A 17,142-nucleotide genomic window follows, 5' to 3' on the forward strand; every position below is an offset into this window, starting at 1 on the left:
TCAGATCGATAGAAGGCGAAATGGGAGGATTTCAATTCCCAAAGAAGAAAGGATAACGATGTTTCACCTCAAGTTGGGTTTTCTTAGAGGAAAACCAGGTCATGTTTTATTCACTCAATTGTTTTGACCAGGATTTCCAATCAGCAAAAGACAACAGAGTTCGTTAACAGGAATTGCCAAGCTCAGATATATGGTCAAAACTAAGGTCATCGTTGATCTCGTACTGTGAGTGGTCACATGCACGAAACTGGATGCTTTTCGGGTCATTCGATGCAGGCAGCTCTCGGGATGCTGCCATCGATGGATGCGTACTCGTATATTGTAGAGTTATATCTCGGCAAAAATATATTCCAAAAATAAAGATGCTCCTCAGCATCGTAATGAGATCTAGAGGGGGATCAGACTTTGCATGTGACGTGGGGTACTGACGACTTCTGGATATTCCGAACATGAACTTTGAACTACCTCATTCGAACCAGGTCCTGGCCCTTTCGGAAAAAGTCGCTTTGATAAGGACTGCGACTTTGTGTAGTCGCCGATCACGAGAGCGGCGGCTGAAGGTACGATGTCAACCGACTTTAGCCTGAAGGTGGTCTCGTTTGCTGCACCCGCTCACTACCGCTATTACAAAGGCGAGCGATCTTCAAATCTGCAAACGGGGTCCCGGTCCGACTCGACGGTCTCATCTATGAATGCTGAGAATAGACTCTTCCCTCGTGGTGAGTTGAATCACATTTTGTAATGATGCAAGTCCACGTTCGGCTACCAAGGACCGTTCACACATCAACTCCAATATGACCAAGCCTGACCGAGTTATACTCATCACTGGAGCCTCAGGAGGGATCGGAAGAGCTTGTGCTACATCATTGTCACACGCTCTGCCTTCCCCTGTGGTCTTTATACTATCAGGACGACGGATTGCTGAGCTTCAAGAGACTGCAAAGCAGCTCCGAGATGGCACCATAGCTGAACTTGTAATCGGCAATGTCAGTGCTGAAGAAGACGTACGATCAATGTTTCAGTTGATCAAAGAAAAGTATGGAAGGCTGGATTTGTTGTTCAATGTGAGCCGATTCACAATCTCTTCACGACACTTGTCTGACCAGGCAAAGAGATTTTAGAACGCAGGAGTAGATCTGTTAAATTCCGTTCCTCTTGAAGACGCCGACATCAATAAATTTCGCCAAGTGTTGGAAGTGAACGTCATGGCCGCGGTCATTGTAAGATGTACCTGCTTGTCTCGCGTTCAGTCAGTTGACGCCATAGCATTTACAGTGCACCAAAGAGGCTATAAAAATCATGAAGGCGCAAACCCCTCCAGGCGGTCGTATAGTCAACAATGGAAGTACCTCAGCTATGTCTCCGCGTCCCAGTGAGTGAAACATAGGCTTTCCCTCATCCAGGCAGGCTATACTTGACGGGATTGTGACAGACTCAGCAGCATATACCGTTTCTAAACACGCGATCTTGGGACTATCTCGGTCGACCTCTCTCGATGGGCGTAAAGACAATATATGCTGCACACAACTAGACATTGGGAACGCGCAAACATCATTAGGCGTGCATGCAGCAAAAGGATGCAGACAGGCGGACGGGAGTATCAGGCCCGAGCCGATGATGGACGTCGATAATGTAGGCAGAACGCTGGTCTACCTGGCTGAACTTCCCCTTGGGGCAGACGTGCAAAAGTTGGAGATTCTGTAAGTGCCAAATCCCTCATGTGTTTGTTTAGGATAATCGCTGAAAGATGAGCAGACCGTTGGGCATGCCTTTCATTGGTCGAGGATAGGTATCCGTTCAGACTATTTGCCCTGAGTTCTGTTCATATATGCAGACTCATTATGCTTTTCGACGGTCAGCCAGAAGAGAAGAACGGTTGAATAGTAATATTAGCCAGCGGATCTGACTATCTTTTGAGCGACATATGTAACCATGGAAATGACCGAAGCAAAGCTCATGTACCATGCCACTCAGCGGCGGTCGTCTGAATACAACTTTACAACCGGCCCAATGCATGTCACTCCGACTTGAGTCAAAGCAAAGCTCCTTCTACTGTCAAACCTTCAACTAGATACACTCTATCTTCGGAGAAACAGACCAATTTCCCTCCCGGTATGAAGCAAAAGTTTGCACAGCCAGCTCCCAGGTTGCTATCTGCAGCTCCAAGTACTCTGTGAAGAAGATTGACTTCAGCTAGATTCCGATCAGGGCCAACTTAGACTCACATTCTTCCTATCAGTGTACCGTACGGATCTGTTTTGAAATAAGGTAAGCTGATGATCTCTCACACCGCTCAACTAAGATACTCACTCCATACGTGTATGCCATCTCCGCATCCTGCGTAGACATTCCCCATCACGTCACATTTGACTAGACTTTCTGTCAGCACACGAACAGCAAGTCAATTAACGAAACTTACTCCCATCGGGTACCCCCGTATCTGCAAAAGCAAAAACTCGTCTATTCTGCAGGCTGGGTCCTCCAGCAGAATGTACGTCTCCTAGCCAGACGACATCGAACGCGTATCTAATTCAGGGGATTGATTCAGCGGTTTGAGGTCGAAGCCTAAGATGCTATATGTGACTGATGACTTACATGGTACTTTGCAGACGGGGATCCAATCTACCCGTTCCGTGGATATGACTGGTATCGGTGATATAGCATGTTGAGCCATCGGGACTGAAAGCTATTCCGTTTGGATGGTCAAACCCGTCGGCCACAACTTTGATGCGACCTGAGTGAGGGTCCAAAGCATATACTTGTGAAGGGAGCTGAGGAGCTGGTCTGAATGATTGCTCAAATCCATAAGTAGGGTCGGTGAACCAGATGGTGGAACCTCTGGGGATTTCTTTGCGAAACTCGATGTCATCGCTAATTTGGACAGACTCCGCATGTCGCCCATGTGGAGGTGGGAGGACGATCACATCGTTTAGTGAGTTGAAATGACGTCCATAGAAGTTGTTGATCAGATTCTGTGCCTTATGTGGATTTTCAGGGTCGACGAGGATCAGCTGTGAAGGTTGTTCAATATCTCCACCTTGATCGCAGAACAGGACAAATCTTCCGTAAGGGCAAGCGCCGTTGCCCGCTCGGACTTGAGGTATGTGAAGCTTTCGCACTTCTCCAGTACTGACGTTGACTGCACTGATATCTACGCGCATTTTTGCAAGACCTTCTGTTTCTGATGCTGGTCTTTGACAGAACAAGTTCGACGTGAACCAGACCTCATTCAATGATTCGACCCACACTCCGGCTTCGTGAGCGAAGCTGTTACCAGTCTCATCTTTGGCTAGACAGCGGACCCTTGCATCAGAGGACAACAACGATAAAAAGCTTGCATTGTGGGCGACGAAGGCTTTCGCCGACGATGGAGCATTCTTGTCCTTTGACGAGAGAGATGAAATGAATGATTCAGAGAAGGCGTTGCGACGGAAGGGCGTGGACAAGCACAGGTGCTCCAGTGGATCAACCGTCTGCCTGTAGTCAGCACAAGCGGGCGGGGACTGGATATGCGTTTGGCTCACCAAGCAGCTCGCAGAATCTTCCTTATTTTGGTGTTTCATCATGATTTGTGGATGGTGTGACTATTATTGAAAGTACTTTCGTCAAGAGAGAACTCTCTTAAGCCCCACAAATGACAGTTCTGCAGGCAGAAGTACGGATGTAACTTCTCCACAAGTCAGAACAAGGGCACTAGTCCTACAAGCTAGACCAAAACATCTTCCGAACGTCCCGGTGATCTATTTCAAGATCAGTCTCGTTTGGGAAGCTGCCCGCCGACAGCCGATCACAACCGCCAATCAATTTGATTCCTTCTATCACCGTGAGATCTGCCGCAATAATTCATGAGATGCAAACGTGATGGGATCTGGTTCCAGACAGACGACTTCCATTTTACGGCTACGGCAATCCGATTGCTGACGTGATATTGAACCCGGGTTATATAGGGGGGTCAATCGCAGGACAACAGAATCAAGAAAAAGAAGAAACCTACCAATCGAAGGTTGACGCCACTCTATTTTCGGTCGAAGTCGCATTCTACTGCCAAAAACCTGTGTGTTCATTTTTCGCATATTGCTGCTGACACTGGACATTCCGGCTGGTCTTCCGAATCGCCAAATGCCTACTGTAGCCGCTGCCGTCCTCGATTAAGTCTACCTCTTATCCTAAGGAGATTATGGTATATATAACTTCTCCAGATGGGGCCTTATGGGGTCCACTTCATTCATCATCATCAACAAAGAACTTACTCGGTGGTCTACTTACAGTATGGCAGGAACATTACTCTATCTGGTCACTCTCTTGACAGCACTTGGTTTCATGCTTATTGGCTACGACAATGGCGTCATGGGTTAGTACAACAAATTACACAATACTCAGTTGCGTTGCTGACCAGCATGACTTCAACAGGAGGAATCATCAACGAAGCACCCTTTCAAGCAACTTTTCGTCACCCATCCACCTCTCTCCTTGGTACCATCGTTGCGATTTATGAGATCGGATGTTGTGCAGGTTCCATCATTACTGCTTTTGTAGGAGAAAACCTCGGTCGAAAACGGTCCATCATTATCGGTGCGATCATCATGCTTGGCGGAGCTGGTTTCCAAGCGGGTGTAAGCTCTGCAGGCCCGATGATAGGGGCTCGAATTGTGTCAGGTTTAGGAATGGTTGGTATCCTCTGTTCCTCATTGCATAGCTTCGCTGACATCATTTGTAGGGGTTCCTGAATTCAACCATGCCTGTACTTCAATCGGAGGTTTCTCCTAAAGCTAGTCGAGGTCGATTCGTATGCTTCCAGTTATCGTTACTCAACCTGGGAATCATGACTGCCTATTGGACTGGATACGGTTTTGCCTTCGTGGATGGTTCCAAGGCATGGCGTATTCCCGTAGCCATGCAAGCCATCTTCATCATTCCTATTCTCGTCCTTGTCCTCATTGTACCAGAATCTCCCAGATGGCTTGCCGTTCATGGTCGAGCGCAAGAGAGTCTGGAGGTTTTGGCAAGACTTCAAGGCAAACCAATCGATCATGCCGACGTCGTCGCCCAACATCGAGAGATCCAGCAAGCCGTGGAGATTGAAGAGTCTTTAGGTAGCGGCAAATGGTCTGATCTCCTTCGCGAAGACGACTTGAAGTCAAGACGTAGATTGTTGATCGCATGCGCCATCCAATTCTTCCAACAGATCGGTGGGATCAACGGGTTGATCTTCTACATGTGAGTATAGAGCCTCTTTTTGCATCCAAGAACCATACTGATCGCCCTTGCAGGGGTAATTTCTTCGCTCTGGTATCTGACAAACCAGCTCTACTTGCCGGAGCTGTTTTTACATGGTTCTTCGCCGCTTCCTTCATTCCATGGTTCCTCATTGATTCACTTGGGCGACGAAAGCTTTTCCTCGTCTGCATCGCCGGTATGGCTTCCATCTTTGCCATCGAGACCGGATTAGTATACAAGGTTCAAACCACCAATAGCAAAGTGGCTGGCGGAGTAGCAACAGCTTTCATGTTCGTCTTTATGGGTCTGTTCACCATAGGTTTTCAAGGTAAGCGGTGAAACCTAGTTGGCAAGGACTGCAAAGCTGACATAATCGCTCAGCAAATGTATGGTGCTACACTGCCGAAATCCAACCCCTACGGATGAGACAGAAGGGAGCCAGTATTGCTACCGCTTGCAAGTGAGTACCGGTCGTGATGGCAAATTAGTTCGTCAGATAGATTTACCATATCGACGCTTTTGTAGCTGGATTACCAATTATGCCGTAGTGCAGTTTACTCCTTCCGGTATTGCCAACCTCGGCTGGAAATTCTACATTGTAAGTAACTTCACGATCCGGGTGGTTTCCTGCAAACTAACGATGTTTTTTTTAGATCTTTGCCGTCATAAACGCTGCTTTCCTTCCGCCTATTTACTTCTTTTTCCCCGAGACTAAAGGGTTATCGCTTGAAGCCATTGACTTGATCTTCGCTCCATCGGCAGCATTGGATGCAGGCGAGGAGAAGCCCGGTGTAGCTCACCTCGAACAAGGGGGCATGCGAGAACTGGATGTAGAGTTGAAAGAGTAGAGGCGCCGCTTGGCATCCTTAAGTAGCTGAATGAGTAGCTTGATATTGCTGGATGTTTGTAGTTCGTGGCAGTAAGGTCGAAGAACGATGTCGAATTCTAGTTGAAATTGATCAAATGAGTAGCTGTGTAATGGTAGTCCCTAACGGCGTAATCATCTATATGCAAATGTGTCGAATGAGCCAATTTAATCACGGTCGGTATTGAGAGATGGTTCACGGTGATGTGGCTTCGACCATGATACGGAAGAGCAGGTAAAAAAACCCTCACGTCGCTTGAAAAGTACACAATGGTTAGGTTGTCATAACAAAGTACACATCTTCCTTCAAATGCACTAAGAATTTCCACCCCTTGTCGATCATACGTGTCTGTAGTCATCGTCCTTGTGCCACTAACAGTGGCGGTACCATATGCCATATGAGGGGACAATTTTATTTGTACCGGATTTCTGGTTCCCGGTTCACTGATTTGGTAGATCCGAAGATCCCGAGAAAGCCATTCCTTACCTAAGGGATGGAAGTTGTCTCGCCGAAATTATTTATAGAGAGGATTTTATCTAGACTTAGTCACGCCTGTCTCGCATTCTTGCTCCTCTGGATACGTTACTTGTACCTGGATCATCGTCCTATAAGAACATCCGGCATATTTACCTGCCAAGACTGTATGCGCACTCAACCAATCGTCCATGAATGGGACGATACCAGGAAGTCTACCATTGGCACTTCATTAATGATCGTCAACTATATTTCTTATGTTTTGATCCTCTAGGCATCGATGAGCAAGAAAACTACAGATACAAACCCTCACTCGACATCAATTGACCTGTCATCAATAACGCGGATGAAGGAGTTGCGGCGAGTAGGGGATATGATCACAGGTCCATCAGAAGACTCTCCTTCATCGTAGCATGCATAGTGAGGTTGTGGGCGGCGTGTAGGCGGGCAGGTGCGAATATATGATCTGATACAAAACGAGTCAGGTTTCACTTGGGTGATCCAATTATGGAAGAAGCGCACGAAGAATGTTTCTCCCTGATGATGCTGATAATTTCCTGATTCCTTGTCGAAACAGAGCGTTTGTACATTGATAGGTAGTCAACGCTAAAAGTGCACGGCGATCAAACATTTGTTACATCCAACGAATCAAAACCGACTACGCAAAATTCCGATGGTGTCCTTCTCATCTGGTCCCCACAAAGGTATTGGCATTCTTCCAGGAAAGGTTCCTCCCGCCCATCATTGTTCGATTCATGCATTTTCTAAATGCTCCACGTCGCGTTTAGCATCCATGACTTTGTGATCTGTATCTGCTGCGACTTGCTGTTCAAGAGCTTCTCTGGCCTGTTGTCTACCCCCCTTAAGTGGATAATCATACAAGATAGAGATTTCTTCTAGAGTCATGCCCTTGCTCTCCCGATACAGCACCAAGGCGATGACAAAGTAGACCGCGAGTACACCAAGATAGACCTGTTGAGGTTCAGCGGCATCTGTCAATAGTTCTCCGACAGCTGACTCACCCCGTAGTATCTCCAGGCAATAGCTTTTAAGGCTATCGGATTGACAAACTGGTTGAATGTATTACCGAGATTCTGCACCGATGTAAAGATTGCTAGCCCCTTGGAACGAAGTGCGTAAGGCAAGATCTCGGCCGACTGCAACATGAGTCAGATATGTAGAGCAATTTTAAGAATAGCGGACCTACGTATGGATAAGGCACCGGGGTCCAGAAGAGGGTATAGAAGCCTGATCCGTGCACGTTGCTATCTCAGCGGTTGTGACATCTGAGCCGATGCGTTCACTTACCGTAGAACAGGAACAGGAACGGGATAGCAGCCAGACCTGCCGATTGATTCCCAGTTTGAGCAAATGTTCCCGATGTCGCCATCACAATCGCGTAGCTGATGAACATTCCGCCGATAGACACAAAAGCTAGAGGTCGACGACCAAATCTGTCGATATTGAGGCCGGCGGTAACGGCTACGCACAAGTTCCAAAACGCTGCGGGAGGAGCAGTATCGTCAGCTGCCAAACGTGAAACACCACAGCAAACGGTACTTGCCTAGTCCGGCATTGATACCTGTAATCTCGACTGGACGTGTCACCCCTACAGACTTCAGCACTGGCGAGAGATAATACGAGACCAGTCCGTTGCCAACCTGATACCGGCCACATCAGCGCGATCTCAATCGACAGCTTCTATATAGCTCACCCAATTCGTTCCAAAAGCCAAACTGACAACGGCCGCCAATCGCAACAGATTACCTCGGGTCTTGAAGAAATCCATGTAGCTGGTTTTGGGCTTGAGTTCCTCCTCGTGTAGAGCGGTCACAATCTCTTGATACTCCCACTGGACCAGAGGATCGTCCTTGGCTCCATTTGCATGATAACGCGTCAAGACAGCCATAGCTTGTTCGTTCTTGCCCATCTTGATCAAGAACTAGTGCAAAGGGTCAACTCATGCACGGTCATCAACGAGATAGAATACCAACACGAGGAGATTCAGGCGCCGTCGAGGTTATAAACAGCACAGCCGAAGGGCCGAGTATCTGTACTATAGCGGGAAATCGCCAACCCCAATTTCCCTTGATGTATAATCCGGCAACTGTGCGATCGTCAACTCGAGTTTGGAAACCACCCCTCGAGACTAAATCACTCACTACAGAGACTCGCGGAGGTCAAACTCCCCGTATAGTAGAATCCGTAGTACAACCCAGCAAGAGAAGGTCGCAGACGAGGGTGGGCAAGTTCTTGGAGTAATGATGGGGCTCCCACCTTGGTTAGCGCACCTCCGGAGCCAAGGATTATCCGGCCTAAAAGCTTCCGTCAATTAAGGTCATTAGCAAGATCTCACAACTCACCTCCGACGAACATTCCAAGGTTCTTAGCGAAAGCGTTCACCAAAGCGCCAATCACAATAAGAATCGATCCGATCCAGATTGCATATCGTCTTCCATATCGATATGCGATGAAGTCGCCAATAAAGGCCGTCACTATGGATGGAAGGAAGATGGATGCAGCGATTAAACCGAGTTTGTTACCTGAAGGGGACCCAAAGAACGCATTCCACTGTGGGAGCGCCTGAAGCCCCGTCAATAGAGATTGATCATCTAACATGAGGGAGTCAGCCCTGTTGGGGTAAGTAAGAAAGCTGGATTACCTACAGCCAAGATAGAAGACACAAAGACAGCAACCGAGGCAATGGTAAACATTCTTCCTCAAACCCGGATCGGTCCACCAGGTGGCAGAGGTATTATCTGGGTTTGGTGGCGTTCTATCAATGGTCGTTGACTGAAGACTTCTCAATGCCCACTCACTAGGTATATCATGAAAACTGGCTTTGACCATACTGATATACTATTTGCAGCTTCTTCGAGCCCGGTTGGTAAACGATACGAGAGAGTGATTACAGAGTACAGAGTGAATAACTTGGACTGGATTATGGCTATTTATCACGATTCGATCGTCTCTAGCGTCGGGACCCCAGGGGCCGGCTTCTTGGGATATACCGACACCTGCTCTCAGCAGGCGACTTGCATGGCGTCTCAATCGTCGCGGGATCGCTCCGGTGGGTGATGTCACCTGATACATGAGATCACATGACGAGTGGCCGGTGCCTCGGCTCCAGCCGCGGGTTTTCCGAGCTTGCCGTGCAAACGAGTTTTGTCCGAAACTGTCATATCGCTCGCTGCTGAGCAGGAATGGACCTTTTGATTTCTCGGCTGTTTCCGAGGACATCTGCTGGAGGATTGATGATGGAGGAGGAAAATCCAACCTGCCGATGGATTAAAGATCATTGTCTGCAACTTGAGCCCCTAATCCCGATGTCAGTGACCTGTACTCAACTCTGATATTCTTCGCAACAATCATGCCCGACTCTTACGAGGTCAAATCTCTCCATCCTACTTTTGCATGCGAATTATCTGGGGTAGACTTCTCCAAGCCCATTACCCCGGCTGAATATGCCGAAGTTCGAAAGGTTGTCGACGCAGTGAGTATATCAGGTTTGAGTGAGGGGACCGCACTGACGTTGACCAAAAAGTACGGAGTAGTAGTGATTCGGAATACTGGATTGACTGACGAAGCCCACATCGAGTTCTCAAGATACTTTGGGGATCTCGATGATGTCACTCCATATCAACAAGCTGGTAGAACGCACAGGCTTCCATACAAAGAGCTCTTCGATGCCGGTAACATCGATCCGTAAGTTAGATTTAGATTTTACTGAACTCAGTGCTCCGCTAAAAACCCAATTTATGCAGTGCTACCAATGGAGTTGCTGCCATGACTGACGCAACGGTTATTGGTAACAAGGTAGGCGAGCTGAGCACATGTAAGATTGCTCATGCTGATGTGGATTCACGGTGAGGCGAATGCTCTCTTCCACGTAGATTCGTCTTTCAATGCCCGACGAGCAGGTCATTCGTTATTACTCGCCCGAGAACTCCCTCCCAAAGGCACTGGAGGAGCTACCGAGGTACGTGAATCTCAGGTCAATGGTCCGGACTTGCTGACATACCCATCAGTTCTCGGATTCTCGTACAGCTTATGAGGACCTTTCAGATGACTTGAAGACCAAGCTCGAACCGCTCGTTGGATATCACTCTCTGTTCCACTCCAGGAAGACAGCCATGCCGGAGTATTTCAAAGACCTCGACGTAGAAAGTCTACCCATGTCAAAGCACAAATTGGTTCAGCTGCACGAGAGTTCCGGAAGGAAGGTGAGCCAACGGGCGATGACCCAATGACACGCCATCCGCTGATATTAGTCACCATGTAGAATCTCTACTTCGCCTCATATGTGCACCACCTGGAAGGAGTCGATAAAGAAGAGTCAGACGCTTTGATCAAACAGCTCACCGAGCATGTCTACAAGCCAGAATATCGAGTTACTGTTGATTGGGAGCAGCCTGGTGACCTCATCATATGGGACAATACTTCTGTCATGGTATGTGTTCTTGCGATGTTTGCCGGAAGGTTGGTAGGCTGACAGGTCGATAGCATCGAGCGACCGGCGGTACCTACGAAGGCAAATTCAAGCGTGATATGCGAAGGACAACTGTGAAAGACATGAGTAGTACAAAGTATGGTCTCAACGGCGAGGGTTCAGTTTGGAGAGTCGGTATGCCTTAGGCACAAATCAGTACTTGTACGCTTCAATTGCGTGTATGCAATGTTGCTTGATAGTCATATATGCGGGTTACACCTTGATGCAGGGCGATGTACTACAGCAGATCAGAAGGGAGCACCGACTGTACAAGTATGGATTAGCTAATAATCTACTGCCATCCAAGAAGTATAAACAGACTATAGTGCTTTTACTGAATATCGTTCCACATAGCAGCATTAGGAGCTTCAGTTTAAAGTTTAATGCGGAAGAGGTAGGATCTGAAACTACAAGGCACTTCACCAATCATAACCATATGAGAGGTAACAGTGATATTTCCTAAGGAGATCCTCAATTGACCCGATTTCTTTACGCAGCTTCTCGATAGCATATAATTAATTGTATTAGACAGTTCAAGATGACCTTTCCCCGGATCCAGTCGGGCAGATATGGAGCAGAACACCTTTAACGAGAATATGCATGCAAAATCAAGACCACCATGCAGGCTTCCAAAATGTAAACCAACAGAGCATCTTCCACATGAGTGAGGTAGCTACCTCAACTGGTCTGCCGGCCCGGAACACCCCTCCATTTATCTGCGACCATCGCTTTCCCTTTCTCCGTCTGCCAGAAACTACCACTAGGATATTCAAATTCTTCGAACACCTCCTCTTTGATGTCGCTAGAGTAACCTGGAGCTGTAGGAGATACGTGATGAGCGGTACTGGGTGTCATCTCAGCGGGGTTGACAAAGACGTCTGAGCAGGCATACTATTAGCGAAAAAAACCAAGTGACATGACATGAACGCTAAACTCACCATGAAGGTGATCCGTATATTCCAGGATACTCTTTTTCCCGCTCACGACCACATAATCAATCGTTGAGATATGGGCACATGCTTCGGTCATACCACATCCACCTGAGTGGGGTACAACAGGCACACCAAATTTGGCGGCGAGCAGTAAGACCGACAAGATTTCGTTCATACCCGAGAGTCGGAACGCGTCCAACTGGACCGCATCGATGGCTTGAGCTTCGAGTAGTTGTTTGAACATGACCCGATTGTTGATGTGCTGTTGTTAGGTTAGCATGTTGGATAGGATATTTGCAAGACGAAATTGACAACTTACTTCACCAGTAGCTACACCGATATTATAAGGCTTCAACGCGGATCTAATCTTAGCATGGCCGAGGATATCATCCGGGGAAGTAGGTTCTTCGATGAACCATAAGTTGAAACGTGCCAGCTTCGGCATGTACTCGATTGCTTCATCAACGTCCCACAGTTGATTGACGTCAGTCTGAGTGTCATCGTTAGTACCAGGGTTGACGGTGGGAAAGAGCACGAGTGGGACTTGCCATTATCACTGCGTCATCACCAGCGATCTTTCGAACAAGACTCAATCTCTTCAAGTCACCTTCTAGATCCACTCCGACTTTGAGCTTGAAATGTTTGAATCCCTGATCAAGTGCAGCTCGAAGACGAGATGCTACTTCCTCATCCGCTGTCCCTCCCCCAAGTCAGCGGTGATACAGACAGCTTGCAATCCAACTCACAGAAACCAAGCCATCCAATTGATGTACTGTAACCCGGGACCGCCTCATTTCTCGATGCTTCTTCCATCCTTCCTTGCTTCGTAGCTTGCTTCTCCTGTAACATACGAAGAGCTTCGTCCGGAGTGATGACGTCGGTCAAATATCGGAAATCAATGACCGAGACGAACTGCTCTGGTGTCATATCGCAGACCAGCTTCCATAGTGGCTTGCCTTCAGCTTTCGCCCACAGATCCCAGAGTGCGTTGAGAACAGCATTGCAGGCTAATTGGAGCACACCTCTTTCGGGTGACATGAACCGGATCTGACCAGATAGGAGGGCACGATGGGTGGAGCGGAAGTCTTCCGTTAGGGTTGACAACTTCTGACCAACGAATCTGGGAGCTAGAGCTTGAATAGCTACACAGAGTATTCTGTGATTTGTCAGTCTCGTATGGCTGGCTACTTAGGGATAACCTATATGCGTCTCACTCATTTCCTTGTCCGTTGCTGAAAGAGCTTCCGGTCCCGATGAGACCCGCGTCGGTGCTGTCAGAGACGAGAAGTGTGTCAGTGCCCTTGCATCACCGTTTCCGCATCGACTCACTGATATTGTAGATAACCAAGGGCGTTCTCGCCAGCACTGTTCATGGGATCAGTCCCTATCGCGTCAAGAGATGTTGGAAATCGGAGATCACGAATGGTGAACCCGGTTATGGTGGGATCGATATCCGGCTAATCAGGGGGTAGGTTTATCATCAGAGAGGATAGAGCAGATCGTCGATGAGCCACTTACCATTGTAAAATTATGATTTTGAACAAAGGGAAAGTAGACGACCCAACTGTCTCGGATGTTGATGAAACGGCTGCGTTCTGATTCTGATAACGCTTTAGATATAGCTCATTCCTCAGCAACTCTGGTCGTCAATGTCACCAGCGATCCAGCCGGCATCATTCCGGTCATTACTCAGAAGACGAGACATAACATCACGTGAATGCTCATCGCTCGGCCTCTGGCTCGGGATATCCGACGTATGAAGAGGAAAGGTAGACAGGTGAATCACGAGCGACCCTGCCATCTTGGTTACTATATACATACTCGCTCGGCCCGTGGAACATCCATATATGAATCCACCACTACAACTATCTATTTCTCACCACTGACTCTCGGCAAGCCCGGCACAGCTGCTGTTCTGCATGTCAACATGCCTGAAAACATGTCTTCGGTCGCTCGTTCGCCTCCACCAACTCATCGAGCTCCTTTGGCTTGTACGCGATGTCGACGGAAAAAGCTAAAATGCGTGGGTGGACGACCATGTGTAAGATGTCAGAAGGTTCAGGAGGTGTGTGATTTCGAAAGGACCAGGTATTCGAGTATTCTGGGTGGGAACGCTCCGATTTCCGAAGGAGTGAATGAACGGCATGATCGATTAGAGAAATTGGAGAGGATGGTGGAGAACCTGGTGAAGGGAATGGTAGAAGGCAATCCACCCCACGGTCCTTCACAAAATGACAACACGTTCCCGGTATCTGTGTCGGCTGAGAATCAAGCTTCGATGAATTCGCTGGAGCAAATGATGATGTGTCCACCGCAATCAACAGCCAGATTTGAAGGAATAGAACTCGTGTCGTCTTCGATGCAGCACAATCATCATCCCCAGGGTGCTTCAGATTCGGATAGCCATGATATGCCTGCACCGATAGCCCCTCTCATAACTACTCCACGACTGTATCCCAATCACTCGAATCTCGCGACTACCTACCAGCCGTACATTTCACCTACGACTTCCGCATCACCGGCTCAGCCGAATCATACTCATCCTCAGTCTCATCCTCTATCTCAATTGCCTCCACTACCAGATCACCCATCCTTGATAGGCTTGTCTCCCCAGTCGCAAGATCCATCGCCCCACCACCCCGTTGCCAAGCTACGTATCATACCCCCTCCATCCAAAACATCACCCGAGTCAAGACTGGCCAGTGTTGCTGGCGATTTAACTGCACCTTTTCAGCCTTTGACCCATTACCCAGGGATTTGGCAGAATAAAGAGAGTTCCCAGCCTACTAGTCCCGCACCGTATGAGCCGAACCATGCGGGAGAAGGTGGATCAAATGGCGTGTTTGAAGCCAAAGTCAGCATTGATGATGAGCCGGTCAATCTGGGAATTATTACGATGAATACGGCCTTGACCCTCTTGGACTTGTAAGTTATTCTTAACAGCTCGAAGTGTTAGGCACATATGCTATCAAAGATTCGCCGTCTGAATTTGCCTTCTTCTTCATTTAAGCTATTTCACCAAATGTCACCGGTTCCTCCCCATCATCGCACCTATCAAATCTCAGCTCGCGATACAGTCTTTTTCTGGATACCTTCTCACCACAGTCCTCGCCATAGCATGTCGCTTTCATCCGGGCCATGATCGCCTACTGGCCTTCGACGATACAACGTCCAAAAGAATCGCCCAGCTCGCCTATTCGCACCTCGCCGCCAGCCTCTTCCGCAAGCAGCACCGTCTTGCCGACGTTCAAGCCTCACTCCTGCTTGCCGGTTATGGCTTGCTACCGGATGGTCAAGGTCCTGATCCATGGGTCGTCACGGGACATGCTGCAAGGATCGCATCAAGGTTGGGACTCTACAGGGTGCATCTGGCAAGTGCTAGCGTGTCAGGTAGAGAGGAAGTGGACAAGCTTTTGGCTCAGTGGAGAACATGGATGGCTTGGTACTCGTGAGTTGCCACCGCTTCAGGCCAGATCATCTCGTGGTACGTCTCGTGATACCATACTGAAACTGAAGATAGATTCGATGGTCTGCTTTCCCTCGGCTTTGGTCGCCCTCAATCAGCCGGTCAATCGTATTATGAGGACCAGTTTCTGCAATTGTCGCTGGACGGACGTGATACATCTCCCGAAGAAACTCAAGGAGATGCTTATTTAGCCAGCCTCGTACAGCTATCAAGAGTGAGTTGCATGCATCTCGTTGTCACGCATATCGGATGAACGCTTATAAGATGGAGGATCTGGTAAATAGATTGGGCGGCAGCTCATATCCACGTGTCAAGCATTGAACGACAGGAGTCATCAGTATTCGGGAGAAGAGATACAGTCGATTTTGATAGAGCTCAATGGCAAGCTAGATGACTGGGTTTCAAAGTGGACTTGGAACGGTGAGTTGCTCGACAGCTCTGCAAGCCTACCAGAGCTTGTCGCCCAATCCGACGACACTAATTAGGACATACAAAAGGTTCTATTCGATCACTGCAACTAGGTACATCTCGCTCCCTGTCAATTCTGCAACAAAATCATTTGCGACTGAACCTTAACACCCTTGCCCTTCGAATCAATCCAAGTAGTCGAGAGCTTTCAGCAGACACAACTCGGTACATCCGGCTGGCCATCGAGGCAGCCATCGGTATCGTTCAACTTCACTCGGAATCATCTGCAGGTGACTCGTCGCTGAGTTATGCTATTGATGTAAGCCAACTCGTCTCCCGCCGTATATCGCCCTGAAACGTTGGAGACAGGGCTGACCGGTTGTAAAAGTATATCACCATGTCATTGGCACAAGCGGCAGTCTTCCTGATCCGAATTCAGCTTCTACCTCCAGATCCTGAGCCACCTTCTTCGGGCGACCGTTGTCTGGGAGATCGTGCCGTATTGACCCATTACATCCACACCGCTATAGACCTGCTTGAGCGAACGGATCACAGCGAGACGAAGAACTCCACCTATCTGGCAAAGGTTTGCAGAGACTTATGTATCGTTGCAGGCTTATCAAGGTAAGATTGCGGTGGGTAGAATTACGGTTCCACTGCTGATTCAATCTGCGACTTTGACAAATAGTATGGCTCCAGAAGCTCCTATCAGTCGCGAAGGCGATCCAGCTGTCGCCCCTTCATCGACCTATCCAGCAGTGGACTTGCAAGGCCTGTTATCGCTCGAGAATGTAGACCCCGGTGGAGATTGGGACTTGGCCTACATGCTTGGTCTTGCTGGTTCGACCTGGGCACCTTCTCGAGCTGCGAGTCCGAAGAACGGCCAGTCATCGTTTTTACCAGGATGAGCCATGGATTTAACAGTCTCTTATACAGGTCCTGTATGCATCGTATATTGAAATCATCACCTACAAGACCTTGGAGAGAGTGATTCATGCAAGTATAGCTGGAGTGTTAATGTATCGTGTCAGCTTTGTTTGTTTCGAGGCAGAAAACGGGTGTTCTGCAAATTATGACAAAGCTGCAGGCAATCAAGCTTGGAACTGCTATGGCAGTGCATGGTTGATCGTGCTGTCTGTGGGTCCGAGTGTCTATGTCTATACCATCATTGTCTGAGCATGACTCAAGAGCGATTCACGAAATGATAAGGCATATACATACATGTGCATGCATGCTGTCGAACCAAGTCTTCTAGTATACATATATCAAATACCCCCCTCCCCCCCCCCC

The 17,142-nt window shown here is 48.3% G+C and overlaps 7 protein-coding genes across 7 annotated transcripts; 4 read left to right on the plus strand and 3 right to left on the minus strand.

Moving 5' to 3' along the window:
* Nucleotides 1-794: 794 nt before the first annotated feature.
* L199_003479 (uncharacterized protein) lies at nt 795-1,789 on the plus strand (the record flags this gene model as incomplete). Its single annotated transcript, XM_064889209.1, has 5 exons — nt 795-1,064; nt 1,122-1,220; nt 1,276-1,372; nt 1,433-1,700; nt 1,756-1,789. The coding sequence occupies 5 exons, from the start codon at nt 795-797 to the stop codon at nt 1,787-1,789; spliced, it is 768 nt and encodes a 255-aa protein (XP_064745281.1).
* Nucleotides 1,790-2,032: 243 nt separating this feature from the next.
* Nucleotides 2,033-3,563, minus strand: L199_003480 (uncharacterized protein; the record flags this gene model as incomplete). Its single annotated transcript, XM_064889210.1, has 6 exons — nt 2,033-2,171; nt 2,226-2,253; nt 2,311-2,370; nt 2,420-2,526; nt 2,596-3,473; nt 3,525-3,563. 6 exons carry the CDS (start codon nt 3,561-3,563, stop codon nt 2,033-2,035), a joined length of 1,251 nt encoding a protein of 416 aa, XP_064745282.1.
* A 706-nt stretch (nt 3,564-4,269) lies between these two features.
* L199_003481 (uncharacterized protein) lies at nt 4,270-6,065 on the plus strand (the record flags this gene model as incomplete). The annotated part of the gene is made up of 7 exons (XM_064889211.1): nt 4,270-4,351; nt 4,411-4,667; nt 4,718-5,217; nt 5,271-5,545; nt 5,599-5,677; nt 5,743-5,815; nt 5,871-6,065. 7 exons carry the CDS (start codon nt 4,270-4,272, stop codon nt 6,063-6,065), a joined length of 1,461 nt encoding a protein of 486 aa, XP_064745283.1.
* Nucleotides 6,066-7,310: 1,245 nt separating this feature from the next.
* L199_003482 (uncharacterized protein) lies at nt 7,311-9,407 on the minus strand (the record flags this gene model as incomplete). Its single annotated transcript, XM_064889212.1, has 10 exons — nt 7,311-7,529; nt 7,580-7,714; nt 7,765-7,805; nt 7,866-8,060; nt 8,122-8,218; nt 8,272-8,499; nt 8,552-8,664; nt 8,720-8,872; nt 8,921-9,169; nt 9,224-9,407. The coding sequence occupies 10 exons, from the start codon at nt 9,405-9,407 to the stop codon at nt 7,311-7,313; spliced, it is 1,614 nt and encodes a 537-aa protein (XP_064745284.1).
* A 520-nt stretch (nt 9,408-9,927) lies between these two features.
* On the plus strand, nt 9,928-11,192 carry L199_003483 (uncharacterized protein; the record flags this gene model as incomplete). The annotated part of the gene is made up of 7 exons (XM_064889213.1): nt 9,928-10,050; nt 10,102-10,262; nt 10,322-10,373; nt 10,429-10,536; nt 10,586-10,780; nt 10,840-11,007; nt 11,061-11,192. The coding sequence occupies 7 exons, from the start codon at nt 9,928-9,930 to the stop codon at nt 11,190-11,192; spliced, it is 939 nt and encodes a 312-aa protein (XP_064745285.1).
* Nucleotides 11,193-11,724: 532 nt separating this feature from the next.
* Nucleotides 11,725-13,499, minus strand: L199_003484 (uncharacterized protein; the record flags this gene model as incomplete). The annotated part of the gene is made up of 8 exons (XM_064889214.1): nt 11,725-11,924; nt 11,985-12,240; nt 12,298-12,468; nt 12,527-12,672; nt 12,725-13,134; nt 13,193-13,249; nt 13,308-13,435; nt 13,497-13,499. 8 exons carry the CDS (start codon nt 13,497-13,499, stop codon nt 11,725-11,727), a joined length of 1,371 nt encoding a protein of 456 aa, XP_064745286.1.
* Nucleotides 13,500-13,905: 406 nt separating this feature from the next.
* L199_003485 (uncharacterized protein) lies at nt 13,906-16,760 on the plus strand (the record flags this gene model as incomplete). The annotated part of the gene is made up of 7 exons (XM_064889215.1): nt 13,906-14,903; nt 14,989-15,426; nt 15,499-15,658; nt 15,729-15,864; nt 15,942-16,171; nt 16,241-16,476; nt 16,541-16,760. The coding sequence occupies 7 exons, from the start codon at nt 13,906-13,908 to the stop codon at nt 16,758-16,760; spliced, it is 2,418 nt and encodes an 805-aa protein (XP_064745287.1).
* Between the last annotated feature and the right edge of the window lie 382 nt (nt 16,761-17,142).

This window comes from Kwoniella botswanensis, chromosome 1 (assembly GCF_036426115.1).
Source record: "Kwoniella botswanensis chromosome 1, complete sequence".
NCBI lineage: Eukaryota > Fungi > Basidiomycota > Tremellomycetes > Tremellales > Cryptococcaceae > Kwoniella > Kwoniella botswanensis.